The sequence below is a fragment of the Portunus trituberculatus genome, chromosome 1 (genome assembly GCF_017591435.1).
Source record: "Portunus trituberculatus isolate SZX2019 chromosome 1, ASM1759143v1, whole genome shotgun sequence".
Classification (NCBI taxonomy): domain Eukaryota; kingdom Metazoa; phylum Arthropoda; class Malacostraca; order Decapoda; family Portunidae; genus Portunus; species Portunus trituberculatus.
The window spans coordinates 1,301,230-1,322,064 of record NC_059255.1 but is presented as its reverse complement, the minus strand read 5'-3'; the positions used below and the strand labels follow the sequence as shown (position 1 = coordinate 1,322,064).

The 20,835-nt window shown below is 33.5% G+C and overlaps 1 protein-coding gene across 6 annotated transcripts in view; it reads left to right on the top strand.

The window, feature by feature from the left end:
* Positions 1-20,835, top strand: part of LOC123504341 (nicotinamide/nicotinic acid mononucleotide adenylyltransferase 1-like) — a 68,926-nt gene that overhangs the window by 10,468 nt on the left and 37,623 nt on the right. For 4 of the 6 annotated variants that reach the window (XM_045254972.1, XM_045254822.1, XM_045255054.1 and 1 more), the window contains exons 2-5: positions 3,439-3,527; positions 6,737-6,871; positions 9,442-9,498; positions 19,840-20,022. In XM_045254972.1, the coding sequence (XP_045110907.1) occupies positions 3,439-3,527; positions 6,737-6,871; positions 9,442-9,498; positions 19,840-20,022 (464 nt within the window). The remainder of the gene's footprint in view (positions 1-3,438; positions 3,528-6,736; positions 6,872-9,441; positions 9,499-19,839; positions 20,023-20,835) is intronic. The other 2 variants (XM_045254904.1, XM_045255201.1) reach the window with 1 other exon arrangement.

Below are 20,835 nucleotides of genomic sequence, written 5' to 3'. Positions count from 1 at the left end.
GTGTGTGTGTGTGTGTGTGTGTGTGTGTGTGTGTGTGTGTGTGTCTATTTATCTATCTTCCTATCTAACCTCAGCTAATCTATCTGTGGTGCTGTTGGGGTACTACTATTAGTGGGAAAATTCTATTTCTGAAGAGTGTGGTTTTAACACATTCTCCGTGATGTGTACCACTGGTGGTACATCTTGCATTCCCAACTGCTGCACATTGCACTACCCGTGGTACATTTGCTTGCATACACAAAAAAATTATAGATATTTTTCAAACCTCTTTCCTTTGTTTTTTAACATGTAATATTATTATTATTATTATTTTTTTTTTTTTTTTTTTTTTTTTTTTTTTTACGTAGGGAAGAGGGCCAGCCAAGGGCAAAAAAAAGAAAATTAGAAAAAGGCCCACTTGAGTGCTGGCTCTCCAAAGAGTACAAAAAGTGCCAAAATCGTCAGCCAGAATTAGGGGAGCAAATGCCTCGATACCTTCCTCTTAAAAGAAGACAAGTTGTAGGAATTTGGAAATACAGATGCAGGGAGGGAGTTCCAGAGTTTACCAGTGAAAGGGATGAATGATTGAGCGTACTGGTTAACTCTTGCATTAGAGAGTTGGACAGAATAGGGATGAGAGGAAGAAGAAAGCCTTGTGCAGCGTGGCAGCAGGAGGAGGGGAGGCATGCAGTTAGCAAGATCAGTAGAACAGTTACCATGAAAATAGCGATAAAATATAGAAAGGGATGCAACATTTGCTAACCAAAGATGTAATTAATGTATGACAATCAAAACATTTAGTTATATTTAGTATGACTGCAAAAAGATATAAATAAATAAACAAATTTATCAGCCTATATGATAAATTTCCAGTATTGAGCTAAATTTGGACTTGTAATTGTATATATTTAAACCTATTTCATAAAAGAATAAATGTTCATTTGCTACTCATAAATCATGACATCCTTCACAACCTTTGAAAGCCACTATATAACTGGTTCACACTCTATTGCATTTTTCTTTTTCATTTCATTGAAAATTTTCATAAAAGAAGTAAGTGCTTATTGATTGCAATACATATCGTATCATCTGAAGGTGATGAACATATGTAAAAATCTAAATCAAATCTTTCTCAAGACATTACTCTGGATGCAAAGTTGCCTACATATATGTTTTTCTTTGACCAGTACAGAGAACTCTCAGGCAATGCAGCTATTCCTGTGTAAATCATCACACCTATGAATTTTTGTATTTCATCATGTATTGTCATTTTCCAAGATTTCAGCCTTAGATCCTCGAGTGACATGTGAAATGCCAATTTTTTTTTTGCTGAGCATACCGATTAGTTTGTGATACAATTAGGACAATAATTTCATTTGTGAAAAACAAGTCATACCAATCTATAGATGTGAGAGTAGATGGATCAAGAGTGAATTGTTCTTTCCCTGTAAATGGAAATGACTGAAGTTTGTAATGTAGTAACGCAATGTGTTGAGAGAAAAATGTTTGTACTAGCGGGTTGGGCCACATATGATACACAAAGAGCGTGGCGCACAACACATTATCATGAATTCAGAAGTGTGTGGCGTAGTGTACCACAGGTAGAGCACAAGTATTATTGTATCATTGGCAACTCATAAGCAGGGAGAAGCTACTGACTTCCTCTCAAATCCGTGGGTAGTGCGGTAATGATACTGTGCTGAGTTGAACCAAACGCACCAGGGAGGAAGTGGCAAGAAACCCAAACGTGATTAATGTGTTAAGTGTTGTAGGTCAGACTGTGGGTGAGGGCAGTGAGAGGTGTCTGCCAGGGAATGGCTGACACGCGACACACACAACACACACCTCACTTGCAAGCAGGGGGACACCTAGTTTACCTTTTTTTACCATTCAACTAAAAAGTCCAGTTTTTATGAATTATCCCATAGTGGGGGTGATTCATACATGTGTTTTGATCCTGCCAAAAATAAATTTCAAATTATGAATGATATATTGATGTCTGAAATGAAACAAACACTTTATGTAATGTGTTTATTAATGAAAAATGCAGCATGGAAAGTTTAGTGGCATGAGTGGTTTAATCTTGGTGAACTGTATTACCTACATGTGTAATTCACCACTGCTGTACCAATGGAAAGTGTTATGAATTACATTTAGTGTGTGAAATAGAACAAATATGCTTACTATGTTGGTTTACTAACAAAACACTGGAGAAATAAAGTTAATTGTAGCTTTTTCGATCACTAAGTACAGTGGAATCTCAACTCATGAATGCCACAGTGCATGAACAAATCAGTTGATGAACCAAATTTGAAAAAAAAAAATTTGGTCTTGGTCTATGAATGAAAATTTTGTCCACAAACAGAGTTGCTGTCTTTGGTGCAAGATGGCGTCACACAGAGTGTCATTTGTTCTCGTGGCACCACACCACAAACAGTGTTTCTCGTGGTGCTGTTATATTGTTTTTACTTTCTGCATTAGATTGGCCCTCATTGTGCCTCCCAAGAAAGTGAAATGTGTCAGTGTTTGTGGTGTTAAGAAGCTTAAGTGTATTACAAGAGAAAAAGAGAAAGCCATGCTAGCAAAGCATCTTGTAAAATAATAATACTACTGTTCAATCCACACAGAAAACAAAAAATAAGAACTTTATTACAAATGTAGAACACCAGAAAAGATATTGTTTCCAAGGTGCCTTTCTGATAGGGCAAGATTCAGGGTCACGAGATTCTGAGATGTTTGTTTGTTTGTTTGGGTTGCCATATTTATCACCACAGCTGATCGCAACACAGAGGCGCCTCACCTCCAGGACAGCTAGTGGTGCATGATGAATGTTGTCAGGAAGATCAGCGTATGCTGTCTTGCTGTTAGTTTGATGGCATTACTATAGGAACAATGATCCTTTGTTCATTCCAGCTGAGAGTTGTACAATAGCATTTGATACAGGATACTTGTTATAGGAACCACAGAGTATGTGCTGAGTTGCTATCTCAAATGCACCCCTGGGGTCTGGGAACTGATTAATCTATTTTACATTGATTCCTATAGGGAAGGCTTTTGGTTCATGAACATTTTGGTTTGTGAACTGCCTTCAGGAACGAATGAGGTTCCATTGTGCTTTGTTTCATGTTGAATCAGTACAGGGGACAACTTAGCTTGACTGTGCTGGTCTGTGTGTGTGTGTGTGTGTGTGTGTGTCACAGGCAGCCTGTTCCCTCAGGGATCTATTTCACCCCACAGTCTTACTCTTAACATATGAACACAATTTTCAGTAATATTTTGCCACTACGTCACCCTAACTGTGTAAGCTACCCTACCTTTCCTTACCTATATATCCATATGTCCATTATCTATCTAATCTAACCTAACCTAACCTATCTTTACATATATATCTATTTGTCTAACTTAATCTAACCTCACCTAACCTAATTCTAACATTAACACGCATTTTGTTTCCCACAGAGATAGCAAGAGATTTCCTCCACCGCACCACAAACTACCATGTGGTGGCTGGCCTCATGTCACCCGTGCATGACAAGTATGGCAAGGAGGTGAGTGGTGGTGGTGGTGGTGCATAAGACTCAGAATACATAACTTGATGAAACTGTTTTAGCAAGTGGAGAGATGTTAAGTGTCCACTTTCCAGTTTAGATTATAAGTAAAGGACAGACAGGGATGTTTAGTGTAGAAGAAAGGGACAGTTGAGTGTCACTGAAGAAGAAGAGGAGATAGTGTCAGCTCTTGATTAACGTGAGGGTTAAGTTCCTGGAGACATCGCATTATTCAAAAATAATTTTCTCATTGAAAACAATGGTAATAGGAGGGTTTACATTCCTGGCCTCTGGGAAGATCTGCCTACTTTGAGGATTTTGTTACTCAAACTTTAAAATATACTATTGGTACATCACTAGGTCACAGAAACAATACAAACATGTTTTCACCTGTGCATCTTTCTTGTTCAGGAAATTAGAAAATTATTAATTTAACATGATTTGTCGTATGATTTTATATGCCAGGAATATTATCCCATATTCACACATTTATTATTAATGTGTTCAACAAAATAAACCATGAGTATAATTTGGTGGTGGTTAGTAACAGTGTTTGTTTACCATCACATCAGCTGATTGAGCCAAACTTTATGTGAAGGTAATGATGAAGACAAGGGTCTTGGTTCACCTTCACAGTGAAGGTAAATCCTACTTGATCGTTGCCTTCCTGAGCTGTGGGAAGGCAGCGTTTACTCTTCAGAATACCGATTTCTCCCAGATGATATCCTTCAACTGATGAAAGTGGAAGGTATTGTTTAAGAATCCAGCTGAGAGCATCTCAGTGTGGTTCCCCACAGAAGCAGTGTGGCAGTGTGGATATACATGCTGTACCATAATTGAGTTGAGTTAACCTGCAATAAAACAAATAAATCACATTATTTCATCATATCTCCTTGAATATCAAGTCACATTAAACCAAAGTCATGTTATTCAAACTCGTGTTAGTCAAGAGTTGACTGTAGTTCTCGGGAAGGTTGTGTTGAGTTGGTAGATGGAGGAATTGGGTTTTTTAGACATTGAACACTAAGTTTTCTCTGCCTCAATCAAAAATATTATAGAGATCAGAAGTCAAACATTTTGTGGTGTCCCTGCCTAATCTGTTGACTTCCTAAAGGGTTGGTCATCTCTGAAAAGACATGAAAAGTTTTAGGGTGATATCATCAGTGTAGGAGTGGATGGGGGAAGAAGTTTGGTATAGATTTAACTCTAGATCATTGATGAATAATAGAAAGGGAATGATGGGTGACAGGACAGACCTATGAGGAAAAAGTGGCTGTCTACCACTGCAGCAATAGAACAGTCAGAAAGGAAACTTGAGCATTAGGGCTCTCTCACACGAGGCAACTAAAGTCTGGCGCTGGTGTCTGATGCCAGCTGCCAGAGCCTTTCACCTGATGCCGCTGTGATTACCAGATTGTGCCGTCTGCTTTGATAGTGTGGCACTCCTGCAATGTATCTGATGCTGGCAGCCACCAACACTCACTGCTGGCCATTGTTTCCAGGGGAGCTTTCATACAGAGACACTGAGTGGCAACACTGCCACCTTCTTTTCAGTGTTTGCCAGATTTGAGGGTTTCTAGATTGGCTTTTTCATGCTAGAAACCTTAGATTAACCTTATTTTCAAGCATATTGCTTGAGATTATTCACTGTGGCCTAAATTATCAAATGTCCAAAGCTCTGATAAAGCCAGCTGGCTAACAAAGCTACAAAATAAGGCAGTTGAATATGAGTGTGTTTTTTTCTACCACAGTAATCTATGCAATTTGTACCATTTTCTGTTTCCTCTAGCCAGCAAATGAAAGACACTCCTCCTTTGATGTCATTATTTTGACTGACCAGCATGAGAAGGGATGCCATGAGTTGGTGTCAGTCATTGGTTGCTTGCTGTTGCTGATCCTTTCATACGAGACTACATAGTGCCAGTAACTGGTGTCCAACACTGGTTACCTCACTGGTTACCTTGTGTGAAAGGAGGTTTAGTTGCAAAGAGAAGGATAGAAGCAGTAGGAGGGTAGTTTGGACATCAAAGCTTTGTGCCAGACTCTATCAAAAGCAACTGAGGAAAGAGAATGACCAAGACTTAGTAAGGAAAACCAGAGAGTGGCTTTGACAGAACCCATACTGTTGATCAGATAGGTTGTGAAGTGAAGTTGTTTAAGAATCTTTCTCTTCAGAACATATTAAAATATTCATATTAGAGAGGTGGACAGAATAGTGATAAGAGAAAGTAGAATGACTGAAAGTACTTGTTAACTCTTGCATTAGGGCGGTGGACAGAATAGTGGTAAGAGAAAGTAGAAAGACTGAGAATACTGGTTAACTCTTGCATTAGGGAGGTGGACAGAATAGTGGTGAGAGAAGAGAAGCAGGCAGGGAGTTCATAAACTTTGAGATATATCAGTCAATCTACATATATATGTGTGTATATATATATATATATATATATATATATATATATATATATATATATATATATATATATATATATATATATATATATATATATATATATATATATATATATATATATATATATATATATATATATATATATATATATATATATATATATATATATATATATATATATATATATATATATATATATATATATATATATATATATATATATATATATATATATATATATATATATATATATATATATATATATATATATATATATATATATATATATATATATATATATATATATATATATATATATATATATATATATATATATATATATATATATATATATATATATATATATATATATATATATATATATATATATATATATATATATATATATATATATATATATATATATATATATATATATATATATATATATATATATATATATATATATATATATATATATATATATATATATATATATATATATATATATATATATATATATATATATATATATATATATATATATATATATATATATATATATATATATATATATATATATATATATATATATATCTATATCTCTCTCTCTCTCTCTCTCTCTCTCTCTCTCTCTCTCTCTCTCTCTCTCTCTCTCTCTCTCTCTCTCTCTCTCTCTCTCTCTCTCTCTCTCTCTCTCTCTCTCTCTCTCTCTCTCTCTCTACAGCTCTTTACCAATCTCACACCAGTTACCTCTCCCTCTCACTCACTAACCCCCTCTCTCTCTCTCTCTCTCTAGGGGCTGGTGAATGCAACAGACAGAGTTCAGATGCTACGTTTGGCCCTCAATTCCTCAGCCTGGGTGCATGTCAGTGAGTGGGAGACACACCAGGACGACTGGACACCCACTCGGGAAGTCTTGCAGTACCATCAGGTGTGTGTGCTGGTGTGTGGTAATTGTGCAGGTGTGTGGTGGGTGTGGTGGGGTGTTTTTGTGTGAAAATAATAGTGTTTAGGTGGATTTTGAGAATTGTAAGGGTAAAATGTGTTTATTTGTCTGTGTGTGTGTGTGTGTGTGTGTGTGTGTGTGTGTGTGTTTCTTGTGGCAGTTTAATGTGAGAAATGAAAATGTTTGGAGGATCTTTAAAGAATGTGGGAATGTTTGTGTTTTTTTTATATGTGCGTGTTTGTGTGTGTTTGTGGTGGTTTAATGTTTGAGGGAAAATACAGGAAGTGTTTGTGTGTTTAAAAATTGAGGAAGAAATTTTAAAAAGGTGTGTTTGTTTTTTGTGTTTTTTGTGTGTTTTATTTATTAGATTTTTTGGGTGTGTTTTTCTTCTAAATAAAAGAAAAACATGAAAGAAGTGTGTTTATATGTGTCGATTTGTGTTTTTATTTGATTTTATATACAGTGGTACCTTGACTCATCATTTTTTATTTCTCATTCATTTACTTTTTATGAGCAATCCACTGTCGATATTTTTGCTTTGACTCACGAGCCAAAATTCAAGTTACAAGTTCACTCCAGGTGTGTTTTTGGTTCAGAGATGTCTAGTATTCCTCCTCTAATGTTTATGTTTTGATTGATTGATTTATTATTTATTTATTTATTTATTTATTTATTTATTTTCATGCTGTGGAGGAATTTCTTGTGTTAGTGTTTTGTGCTTTTTTATGCAGTTAAATACCTAAATTTTTTTTGTGTAGCCATTGGTCCAAAGCAAGTGAGTGAAGTAATGACTTATGCTTGACTCATATTTGAAACATTTTGAGAAGGAGGTTGAAACAAACCTCCTTGTGCAGGTGTCTTGTGAAGCACGCTGCAGACAAAGAAGCAGTGAAGAAAATTAGGTTAAATGAAAGTGAATAAGAAAGAAAAAATGCATCAATTGAGTTCAGCAATAAAGTGTAGCGTTGAAGGTAACAAGTAAGTCCAGAGATTTAACGAGAGTTTATGGTGAATGAAGGTGAAAAGGCTTAAAACAAAATAAATTCCTTCCATCTCCTCTGCCTGCCTCCGCCACCATATTCTGTTAGCCCAAGACATCTCATTTCCAAGAATATATAATTTATCAAACCAATTTATTTGCATTCTCGTTGTATTTTATTGTTATTATACTATATTTTTTATTTATAATTACCGTATTTGATGGCTCATAAGATGCACCCACTTCTGACAGACATTGAAATAAAAAAAAAAAAAGAAAAGAAAAGATAAATGAGCAGATTTAAGCTCTGAATATGAAGTGAAGGATTTCACGTGATATTTGAAGACTCACATGCAATTGGAGCATCATTAGATCCCAATATTTTACATTTAAAAATTAAGATCTTTGCGAGTCGGCTATGCACCAATCCTGCTGTGACTTGTGAGATGGAAGCATATACCTGGTATATGGTGTTGGCAGTGACTGTGAGAGAGTCAGAGTACAGGGCTAATAATCAGTATTTTTTTATTTATAATTTTTTTACATGTATGCAAGGTAATGTTAAAGATGGGTGCAATTTTAATTGTATGAAAGTGTGTCTTACCTGAAGGAGTAAAGGCATCACACTAAAGAAGGCAGTGAAGCTTGCCTGTGTCAAGATGAAGATTACCGCGACACCTGCCGTGTTTGTTTTGGTTCACACAATGTGTGGTGCATGGTCATTTTGAACATTTTTCCTGACTCATGTCATTCTGTGTGAATTATCAGTAAGTGTGACCTATTATATATTGGTACCTTGAAAGAAAGAGTTGTTTTGTGGTGTTGTACCAATCATCATGTTGTTTACATGTGCTAAGATGTCTGGGTTTGATTTTTGAGCCTCTGTTGCCACCAACCACTGTCTCGATCCTGAACCTTGGCCTCTTAGGACACAAGGTCATTTCCTGAGACATTTTTAGGAGAAAAAGGTGTCTTGTGAGCCTTCAAATACAGCATCCTTTTCTCGCCTTAAAACACATGCAACAAATGGGATGCTTTTTGTGAGGCTGGAACACATTAATGGCACTTCAGTTAATAACAATGGGAAAAATTTATGTGAGTTATGAGCGCAACCACGGAACAAATCAAACTCATTAGTCAAGGTACCACTGTATGTATTTCTGCTGTGTTTTCTTTGTGTGTGTGTGTGTGTGTGTGTGTGTGTGTGTGTGTGTGTGTGTGTGTGTGTGTGTGTGTGTGTGTGTGATACTTCATTTGATAGTATGTATGTAAGAGAGAGAGAGAGAGACTGAAAGAAAAAAAAACACATCAAGGAAAAAATGAGAAGAAGCGAATAAGAGAGAAAGAGAGAGAGAGAGGGAGAAGGGAAACTTAAGAGGGAGAAACTATACCCTCGCTTTCTCTCCCTCCCTCCCGTCAACCTTCACCGTAACCTAACCTAACCAAATCTAACCAACCCTAACCTAACCAAACCTAATCAACCCTAACCTGACCCTAACCTAACCTAATCTAACCTACCGTAACTTAACCTAACCTAACCTAACCAACCCTAACCAACCCTAACCTAACCTAACAGAGCCTGATCGAGAGTACCCTAAAGGCCCTGACAAGGCACCCTACACGTCGAGGAAGGGTACGGTACCATCACCTACCCCTCCCCCCCCTCCCATGCTAAGTCTGCTCCCCCCACCCCCACCCCCTCTGTCACTTATCCATGCCATCATTGTTAAGATAATTATATGCATGTTTGTTTGTTTGTTGGTGTTGTTTTGGTGTTTGTTTTGGTGTTGTGTGTGTGTGTGTGTGTATGTGTGAGTGTGTGTAAGTGTGAGAGAGTTTGTGTGTATGTGTGTTTTTATCAGTGTTTCTCTCTCTCTCTCTCTCTCTCTCTCTCTCTCTCTCTCTCTCTCTCTCTCTCTCTCTCTCTCTCTCTCTCTCTCTCTCTCTCTCTCTCTCTCTCTCTCTCTCTCTCTCTCTCTCTCTCTCTCTCTCTCTCTCTCTCTCTCTCTCTCAACTAACATACTAATTGATTAAGATGTTTGGTGTTGTATAAATATTTCGGTGTTGTTAGAGTTGTATTAAGTGTTTGTCATCATCATCATCATCATCACCACCATTATCATCATCACCATCATCATCATCATCATCATTTTACCCCATTTAGTATTAGCTTTATTATTGCCACTGTTGTATTGTTGCTGTTATCACCATCACCACCATTTTTAATAATTATTCTACTAATATATTTTTCTTCACAATACGTACATTAACTAACTCAATATGTCTCCCGTTGTAAATATGTACATAAGGACTTGCTTGTATGAAATGCCCAGTCATACACTCTCTCTCTTTATTCACTTCAGTTATTCTTTTGTTGGTTTTGTACATAATGCTTCTTAATTCTTCATTCAAGCTTGTATTTTTCCTTCTCTTCAAATTAAGTACTTTCAGATGTTCTTATATATATTTTTTTTGTATTTTTTTTTTTTGACATTTTTCTTTATTCTTTTTTTTTTATTTCTGGTAGAGTATATATTCTATTTTTCTGTAGCTTTCATTTTTATATTTTTCTTTACTTTTCTTTTAAATCTTCTAATGCAGTTTGCTGTATTTTCTATTAACTCATTTTATTTCTAACATTTTCTTTCTATGTTAACATTTTCTAGTGTACAGGGTGTGTGGTGAGTCAGGGCACATACTTTGGGATGTGATAGCTCAAGTAATGCCAAGTTGAAAATACTCTATACACATATGCTACATTTTGCTTTATTTTGCAAGTAATTAACATGTATGCTGTGTGTAGTGGGAACTGCTTCCTTTATGTAAGAGGATAGAAAAACTGGCAACATAATATGAAAAAAAAAAAAGTACTAAGATGCCAGTCCCCTTACTGGTCTGAGAGCTAGCCAAAAGAAAGGGATAAATGTCTTGAAACCTCCCTCTTAAATGAAGTCAAGTCATAGGAAGCTGGAAATACTGAAGCAGGCAGGGAGTTACAGAGTTTACCAGAGAAAGGGATGAGTGATTGAGAGGTTAACTGTTGCATTAAGAGTTGGACTGAATAGGGGTGAGAAGAAGAAATCCTTGTGCAGCAAGGGTGGGGGAGGAGTGGAGGCATGCAGTTAGTAAGATCAGGAGAGCAGTTGGCATGAAAATAACAGTAGGAGATAGCAAGAGATGCATCATTCCGGAAGTAAGAAAGAGGCTGAAGACAGTCAATCAGAGGAGAGGAGTTGATAAGATGAAAAGCTTTTGATTCCATTCCACCTAATAAAACTGTGTGTGGGCCTCTTCCTCGCTCCTTCCTCGGCTCACTACACACTCAGAGCATTGCCATAATCTTTTGGGTGCAGTCTATACAGTTGAAGCCTTACAGGAAACAGTTAGCAAATGACAGATTAGATTTCAGTATGCACCAGTGGAGAGCATGTAAAGGACACACAGCAATACAGGAGTTGTTATGTGCTAGCTCTCAAACACACGGCAACTCAGCAGCTCTGTGATGACTGTCTGGTGTTTCCGTCTCGCCTGTTAATGTTTCTGTAAAGAGTATTTTTGGCCTAGAATTGTATAGAGTAGTTTTATTTATTTATTTATTATTATTATACTTTTTTTACTATCAAATCCCAAAGAATGTGCCTCAACTCCCAATTCACCTGGTAATTGTATTTTTTTTATTAATTTTTCTGTTTACAGGCATTTTTTTTCTCATTTTTCATTCAATTTATTCTTTTTTATAATCTATTTTTCTAACCGTCCAAATTTCATATCTCAACATTTTTCTTTTCTTCAACATATTTTCCAGTCTCAGCTCAACATTTCCTTAATTTTTCATTACTAATCAATAATTTCAGCATCTAATCTTTCCAAAACATATTTCTAATCTTCCAAAGTCAATACATGCCTCCAAAATTGTCCATGTTATAATACTTTCCAATCTCGATATTTTTGTTCATCATTTACTATAATTACTTTTGACTCTACCATCTCATTTTTTCATAACCTAACTTTCTTACTAATCTTGAAAATCCGAATATATATTTTTTAATCCTTATATCTTATTTTTCATAATGTAATGTTGTTTTGGTATTCTCGTAAACTTCAATATTAATTTTTGATACCTATCATCTTATTTTGTACAATTTTGTTTTTTTTATTTTGTGGCTCCTAATATTACTTTTTAATACTTCTATATATATATTTTTTCATAATCTAATGTTTTCTAATCTTGCAAAACCCTAGTATAATTTTTTTTTCTAAGATTTACATCTCAATATTTTTCATATTGTTTTTCTAAATTTACAAACTTGATATTCCAAAAAGTTTCCTCTACATTCTCTTTTTTGCAATCTATTTCATATTTTATGGATATCTTTTCTTTTTTACTATTATTGTTTTTTTTTTTTCATACTTTAATATTTTCTTAATCCTCCAAATTTAGTATCTCAAAATTTTCACCTTATAGCAATATTCTCTAATCTTATCTCAATATTCTTGTCACTTCTTATCACTAATCTATAACTCAAGCAATTAATATTTCCACAACTCTAATATTTCCACCTGTAAATAAGCCATCATTAATTCTCCCTCAAGACACACACACAGGCAATACTTAGCACAAATGTTGTTCATTTGTATGGAAAGAGAAAGTTGGTTGAGTATTAACACACAAGATTATTTAAATGACAAAACTCTGTACCATTGGCTGAAAAAAATGGTAAAGAATATTCTATAGAATAGATGACAAGTTTCTGTACCATTGGCTGGAAAAAAAAATAATAATCACATTTTTGTATATATATATATATATATATATATATATATATATATATATATATATATATATATATATATATATATATATATATATATATATATATATATATGACATTGATATGCAGAATACTTGGAAATATAACATCAATATGCCTCAGACTAAAAATATGTAGCAAAATTGAACCAATTCTTAAGTTACAAATTTGAATGATAGTTAAAATGCAAACAGTAATAAAAAAATAATTTCTTGATTCAATAGAAAAGAAAATCAAATATGAATTCCTCTAATACGTCTATTTTTGGGAATTAGTAAACAGAATGAAAAGAATAAGGTTCTTTTCACATTAACTTAGATTTTGAACAAGTAATAAATAAAACAAAAACAGTAAGATCTTTTGAATAATTCTGTTGGACCTGCTCAGGAACTGGCATCCAGGTGGACCTTTTTGTTTAATAGGTTTTATTTCCCTTGGCCAGATTTCCCCTCTTACATAAAAAAAAAAAAAAAAAAAAAAACTTCTGTAGTGATTTGAAGTTTGCTTTTTCTATGCAAGTTTTTCACTGTTGGCACATGACACTTGCACCATCAGTCATACCTCTGCAGTGTGAGCAGATGTGTGGCAGAGGCAGTGTGTCTTTGGTTCATACAGAGACAACACTGCCTAGACTGACTCACAGGATGATGTCAACACTGCCGTAACCTGAGGCACCATCAAGACTGCTCACTCATTTTATGTTGTCCAGGAAATTATTTAACAGTTTGCTGGAAGGAATTTAACTATCTTGGGTCATGTGTCAAGCCAGCTTATGCAAGGGTAGTGTGGCCTTCAGGCTGCCAAATGTGTGGTTTTTTTGTGTAAGAGTAGAAAATCTGGCCAAGGGCAACAAAACAACTAAAAAAAAGGCCTATTTAGATGGCAGTCCCTGAACAGGTCCATGAGAGTTAGCCAAAAGAATGCGATAAATGTCTTGAAACTTTCTTCTTCAATGAGTTCAGGTTAGGAAGGTGGAAATACAGAAGCAGGCAGGGAGTTGCAGAGTGTACCAGAGAAAGGGAAGAGTGATGTACTGGTGAGTGAACTCTTGCATTGGAGAGGTGGACAGAATGTGTGTTGTCATTCAAGTGGTTGTGAGTCCACAAACACACACACACACACACACACACACACACACTGAAAACATATCTTGACATACAGGAAACGTGAGGGGATGATAATACTGGTAAATAATAATGAATAAATGAATAGATAAGTTGATATGCAAATGAGTTTATTCATATAGCAGAAGTCAAGCTGAAAATGTACAGTGTGGTGTGGGGTGGACTGGCATCTAAGTGGGCCTTCTCGTTTAGTCAGTTTTGTTTCCTCTGGCCAGATTTTCCCCTCTTACATAAAAAAAAAATTAAAGAAAAGTGACTTACAGTATAATTCCACCACTAATACTGCACAGGTGAAACTGGAACAAACAAACATACATACCATACAGTCCCTAACAAACAATTATAATATTTCAAAAGCCCAGTTTTTTGTATACATGATATTTTCGTGTACAGTAGATATCTAACATTGACCGACTTAACCTAACCTAACCTAACCTAACCTAACTTGACAGAAAGCACTTAGGGAGGGAATATAGTGCTAGATAATTTTCCACAGTAGTATTTCTTCTAAGCATCAATAAATAAATAAATAATGAATAAAAGAAAGTGTAGTTTTGATGATCAAGTTTCATATTGTGTTTACAAACGCAATTGTTTACATTCTAGTGTTTGTTTGTCACTGTGTTGCTGTGTGTGTGTTTTGAGGCTTACTTGGTGTGTTTTGCGCTCTCTCTCTCTCTCTCTCTCTCTCTCTCTCTCTCTCTCTCTCTCTCTCTCTCTCTCTCTCTCTCTCTCTCTCTCTCTCTCTCTCTCTCTCTCTCTCTCTCTCTCTCTCTCTCTCATTTTAGTATTGTTGCTTGTAATTGTACTTTCTCTCTCTCTCTCTCTCTCTCTCTCTCTCTCTCTCTCTCTCTCTCTCTCTCTCTCTCTCTCTCTCTCTCTCTCTCTCTCTCTCTCTCTCTCAACACTGTAAATAGTAAAAACAAAATTTCCTAATATTTTTATTTCTTTTTTCATTCTTCTTCTTCTTCTTCTTCTTCTTCTTCTTCTTCTTCTTCTTCTTCTTCTTCTTCTTCTTCTATATTCATTCACATTTTGTTTCAGGATTATATAAATTTTCTTTGATTTTTCTCTTTTTTCTTGCTATTTTTTGTTGTTACCCCAATTTTTGCCTTTTCCTGTATACTTTCTCTTTTCTTTCCTTTTGTTTTGTTTTCTTTTTGCATCCTTTTAAAATTTTCTTTGTCCTTTTGTTCCTTTCCTCATGATCTATTTTCTCTTATTTCCTCTTTTCCATCATGTCTTTCATTAGTTTCTTTACTTTTTTAAATTTTTCTATCTCTCTTCCATCATTTCTTTCTTCTTCTCTATCTCTGTCTTTATTATTTATTTGTTTATTTCTCTCTATCTCATTTCTCATTTATTTTTCTATTTCTCTTTCATCATTTCTCTCATTTTTATTTCTTTATCTCTCTTTCATCATTCTTTTCTTCTTCTCTATCTCTGTCTTTATTATTTATTTGCTTATTTCTCTCTATCTCACTTCTTTCATTTTTATTTTTCTATCTCTTTCATCATTTTCTTCTTTCTTTTCTCTATGATTATTTTTTTATTTCTCTATCATTTGTTTCATTTTTATTTCTCTATCTCTCTTTCATCATTCCTTTCTTCTTCTCTATCTCTGTCTTTTATTATTTATTTGCTTATTTCTCTCTATCTCACTTCTTTCATTTTGTTTTCTATCTCTTTCATCATTTTCTTCTTTCTTTTCTCTATGATTATTTTTTTATTTCTCTATAATTTGTTTCATTTTTATTTCTCTATCTCTCTTTCATTATTTCTTTCTTCTCTATCTCTGTCTTTATCATTTATTTGTTTATTTCTCTCTATCTCATTTCTCATTTATTTTTCTATTTATCTTTCATCATTTCTCTCATTTTTATTTCTTTATCTCTCTTTCATCATTCCTTTCTTCTTCTCTATCTCTGTCTTTATTATTTATTTGTTTATTTATCTATCTCATTTCTTTCTGTTTTATTCTTTTTTTTCCGCATTATTATTCCTTTCCATTTATTTGTTCTTGTTTTTCTCAATTTCTTACCAGTTTCTCTTTTATTTCCTTCTATTTGCCTCCTATTTTGTCTGTTTTAATTAATTTCTCCTTTTTTTTTGTATCTTCTATATATATTTTTTCATCTATTTTCTTTGTTAATTTCCATCCATTTCTTATTTCTTTCTCTATTTCTGTGTATTTCCACCTATTTCTTATTGCTGTTTCTGTCATTTTTCATTGATTTGTTGTTTTCCCTCTCAATTTTTTCTACCTATTTTTTTTTTTTTGTTTCTATTTGTTCTATTTTATATGTTTTAATTAATTTATCCTTTTTTGTGCCTATTTCTCCATATTTTTATCTAATTTTCATTTATTTTTCCTTCTTTGTGTGTATATCTCTATTTTTGTGTATTTTTCACCTATTTCTTCTTTTTTGTGTCCATTTCTCCTATTTTTTTATTTCCACCCATTTTTTTTCTTCCTATTTTTCTATTTTCATCCATTTGTTCTTTTTTCTCTTTATATCTCCCTATTTTTACTAATTTTTATCCATTTCTTCCTATTTCTTTATTTTTCTCCCTATTTTTTTTCTATTTCCACCAATTTCTTCCTATTTTCTGTGTATTTCTCCTATTTTGTCTTATTTATTTATTTCTATTTCTCTATTTGTGTCTATTCACCCATTTTTTTCCTTTTCTCTATTTCTTCCTATTTTTATCTCATTTCATCCACTTCTCCTATTTCTCTTTATTTTTCCCTATTTTTATTTAATTTTCATCCATTTCTTCCTATTTTTTTATTTTTCTCCCAATTTTTGTCTATTTAATCCATTTTTTTCCTTTTGTTTCTCCCTATTTTTAATTCATTTTACCCATTTCCTTTTTCTTTATTTTTCTCCCTATTTTTGTCTATTTTCACCCATTTCTTCCTTTTTTTGTGTATTTCTCCCTATTTTTGTCTATTTTCAACTATTTCTCCTTTTCTGTCTCTTCCTATTTTTGTTTTCATCCATTTCTTCCTATTTTTGTGTATTTCTCCTATTTTTCTTATTATCCATTTCTTATTTATTTCTTTATTTCTCTATTTTTGTCTTCACCTATTTCTTCCTTTCTTCTATCTTTCTCCCTATTTTTAGTATGTTTTCACCCATTTCCTTTTTCTTTCTATTTCTCCCTATTATTATTTAGTTTTTATTCTTTTCTTCTTATTTCTTTATTTTTCTCCCTATTATTGTTTATTTTATCCATTTTTTTCCATTTCTGTCTATTTTTCCCTATTTTTATCTCAATTCATTTTTCCTATTTCTATTTTTCTCCCAATTTTTGTCTATTTCCACCCATTTCCTTTTTTTTTGTATCTATTTTTCTCTTTTTTAGTCCATTTTCACCCATTTTTTTCTATTTCTCCTTATTCTTCTTTATTTTCATCTATTTCTCTTTTTTTTCTATCTATTTCTCTGTTTCTGTCTATTCACATCTGTTTCTCCCTTTTCTTCTTTATTTCTTTGTCCGTTTCCACCCATTTCTCCTTTTTATGTCTATTTCTCACCTATTTCTGTTATTTTTCTATTTTTTATTCAATTTTCCGATTGGTTTTTATTCTATTTTCTATTTCTTTTCTTTTCTATTCTTTTTTTTTATTTTATTATTAATTTATTATTCTTTTATTTTTTGTTCTATTATTTTCTATTCTTTAATTATTCTATTTCGATTCAACTTTTTGTTCTTTTTCTATTCTTTTCCCATCCATTTTTATTCTTTCTGTCCACTCTTCTCTCTCTCTCTCTCTCTCTCTCTCTCTCTCTCTCTCTCTCTCTCTCTCTCTCTCTCTCTCTCTCTCTCTCTCTCTCTCTCTCTCTCTCTCTCTCTCTCTCTCTCTTCTGGTTCTGTCCACTCGTTGTTTTTTTTTTCTATTTTCTTTTGTTATTCTAAAATTTGGACCTATTTTGTTTTTTTCTTTCATTTATGTTTTAATATTTTCTTTCACAACTTTTTTTTTCTTTGCTTTATTTATTTATTCATTTATTTTTTTTTGTATATGGCAAAATTCAACTTTTTTTTCTTGTTTTTCTTTTATTTTTAATGCGGTTTTTTTTTCTTTTTTGTATCAATTTCTATGTTTTTGTTCTGTTTTCTGTCTTTCCAGTTATTATTTTTGGGGTCAGATTTCTTTCGTTTCTATTTTTCTGTCAAATATTCTCATTTTCTCAGTTTTCCTCTCAAATTTCCACATTTTTTTTTCTCCTTTCCTTTTTTTCTTTTTGTATTTATCTGTCAAAATTGAACATCTTTCCTTTTTCTTTAATTTTCTGTTCATTTTTTTCTATCAATTTCAATTTTTTTATTTTTTTTATTTGTTGTCAATTTTCCACCTGTTTTTTGGGGGTCAGATTTCCTCTATTTCAATTTTTTTTTTTTTCTCATTTTACTCTATTTTCCTCTCAAATTTCCAGTTTCTCTTTCTTTCAAGTTTCCATATTGTCAATTCTTTTTTTTCTATTTTCTTCTCAAATTTCTAGTTTCTCTTTTTCTTTCAAGTTTCCATATTGTCATCTCTTTTTTTTCTTCTCAAATTTCCAGTTTCTCTTTTCTTTCAAATTTCCATATTGTCAATTTTTTTTTTTCTATTTTCTTCTCAAATTTGTAGTTTCTCTTTTTCTTTCAAGTTTCCATATTATCTTTTTTTTTCTCTCTTTTCTTCTCAGATTTCCACATTTTTTTCTTCTCAAATTTCCATATTGTCATTTTTTTTTTTTTTTTCATCTCAAATTTCCAGTTTCTCTTTTCCTCTCAAATTTCTATATTGTTTATTTTCTATTTCTCTTCTCAAATGTTCACATTCTTTTTTCCTCTCAAATTTCCATATTGTCTACTTTCTGTCAATTTCTTTGTATTTTTCCCTATTTTCCTCTAAAATTTCTATATATTTTTCATTTTTTCTGTCAAATAATCACTTTGCACACATTTTACTGTCTCTTAAGTAAATTTGCACTTTTTTTCCCTGTTTTGTCTCAGATTGTTACCTATTGCAATTTCCCTATCAAACATCTATATATCTCTATTTCCATCCGTTTATCTCTTTTTCCTGTCAATTTTTTTTTCCCATATCTCTTTCTCTTATGAAAATTCTCACTTTTTTTGTTTTCTCTCAAATTCTCATCTTTTTCCTGCTGTTTCTCTCAAATTCTCATCTTTTTCTTGCTGTTTCTCTCAAATTCTCATCTTTTTCCTGCTGTTTCTCTCAAATTCTCTTCTTTTTCTTGCTGTTTCATAAATTCTCATTTTTACTTGCTCTTTCTCAAAATTCTCATCTTTTTCTTATTTTCTCTCAAATTTTCATCCTTTTCCTTCTTTTTCTTTCAAATTCTCATCTTTTTCTTGCTGTTTCCATCAAATTCTCATCTTTTTCCTGTAGTTTCTCTCAAATTCTCATCTTTTTCTTGCTGTTTTTCTCAAATTCTCATTTTCCTGCAGTTTCTCTCAAATTCTCATCTTTTTCTTGCTGTTTCTGAAGTTTCCGTATTTTCTTTCCATTTCTCTCAAGTTTCTATCTGTTTTTCTGTTTCAAAAATTGTATTATTCCTTTCTTTTTCCTAAATATTTTTTTTCTATTTTTTCTAAAATATTCACAATTTTCTTGCTGTTTCTTTCAATTTCCACTGTTTTTTCCTGTTTCTCTCAAATTTCCATCTTTTTTTCCCTGTTTCTCTCAAATGTCTACTGTTTTCTTCCTGTTTCTCTCAAATTTCTATTGTTTTCTTCCTGTTTCTCTCAAATTTCTACTGTTTTCTTCCTGTTTCTCTCAAATTTGTACTGTTTTCTTCCTGCTTCTTTCAAATCTCCACCTTTTCTCAATACTTTGCATCAGACTCCCAATAGTCTCTCAATATCCATATGAGACTTCCACCTCTCTCAGTATCCCTCAGAACCTAAACGTATCATAATATCCCTGTCAAACCACTCACACCCACCATCCCCTCACCACCGATCACCACACCCATCCACACCCACCCCTATCCACACCCCTCGACGCCCTCCCACCCACAGGAGCTGATAGACTCAATGGTGAATGGCAACGTGGACCCGACAGTGAAGAGACAGAGGGTGGACGGCAGCACGGCCTGGCTCACGCATCTCTCTGGCTCCACCGACACAGTCACCATCAAGCTGCTCTGTGGCGCCGACCTCCTAGAGTCCTTCGCCCGGCCTGGTCTGTGGAAAGATGAGGATGTGAGTGTTTGGGGGTGTTTTCATGGGGAGCTGGGTGTTTTAATGGGAAATCCAGTGTTTTTAATGAGAATTTTGGTGTTTTTAAGTGAATTTTGGTATTTTTAATGGGAGTTCAGCATTTTTAAAGGGAATAATTTGTTTTGAGGATGATGTTAGTGTTTTGGGGTGTTTTAATGGAAATCCAGTGTTTTTTAATGGGAATTTCAGTGTTTTTAAGAGAAATTGTGTGTATTAATGGAAATTCAGTGTTCTTAGAGGATTTTTTTCTTTTTTTTATACCATGTAGGCTTTTCGCATGAATTTCTGGGCTAAAGGAGATACTTTTTTGGGAGCACTTATCTCAAAGCCCACCACTTGGAAACCGTTTTTTTTTTAGGGTGAGGGTGGGAGTGTTTGGCGATTGCTTTTAAGGGGAATGTGGGTGTTTTTAAGGGGGACGTGGGTGTTTCTAATGGGAATTTGGTGTTCTTAAAGTGTGTAGTTTGTTCTGAGTGTTTTTAAGACATTTTAAGCATGTTTTAAGAGTGAATTGGGTGGTTCAAGAAAGACTGGCTAGTTTTAAGTGTGTTTTCAGGTGTTTTAAGACATTTTAATGTTTAAAGGTTTTACATATTTAGTGTTTCAAGCCATTTTAGGTGTTTTAAGGTATTGCAGGGTATTTTAAGGTGTTTTTAAGGCATTAAGTAGTGTTTTAAGATATTTCATGATGGTTAAGGCAGTGGTTCCCAATGTTTTTCCACTCACAACCATCTATCCAAAAGCTTGAAACCCAAGCGACCCTCCCTGCTATCAGTAGCTTGATTTTTTGTTAAG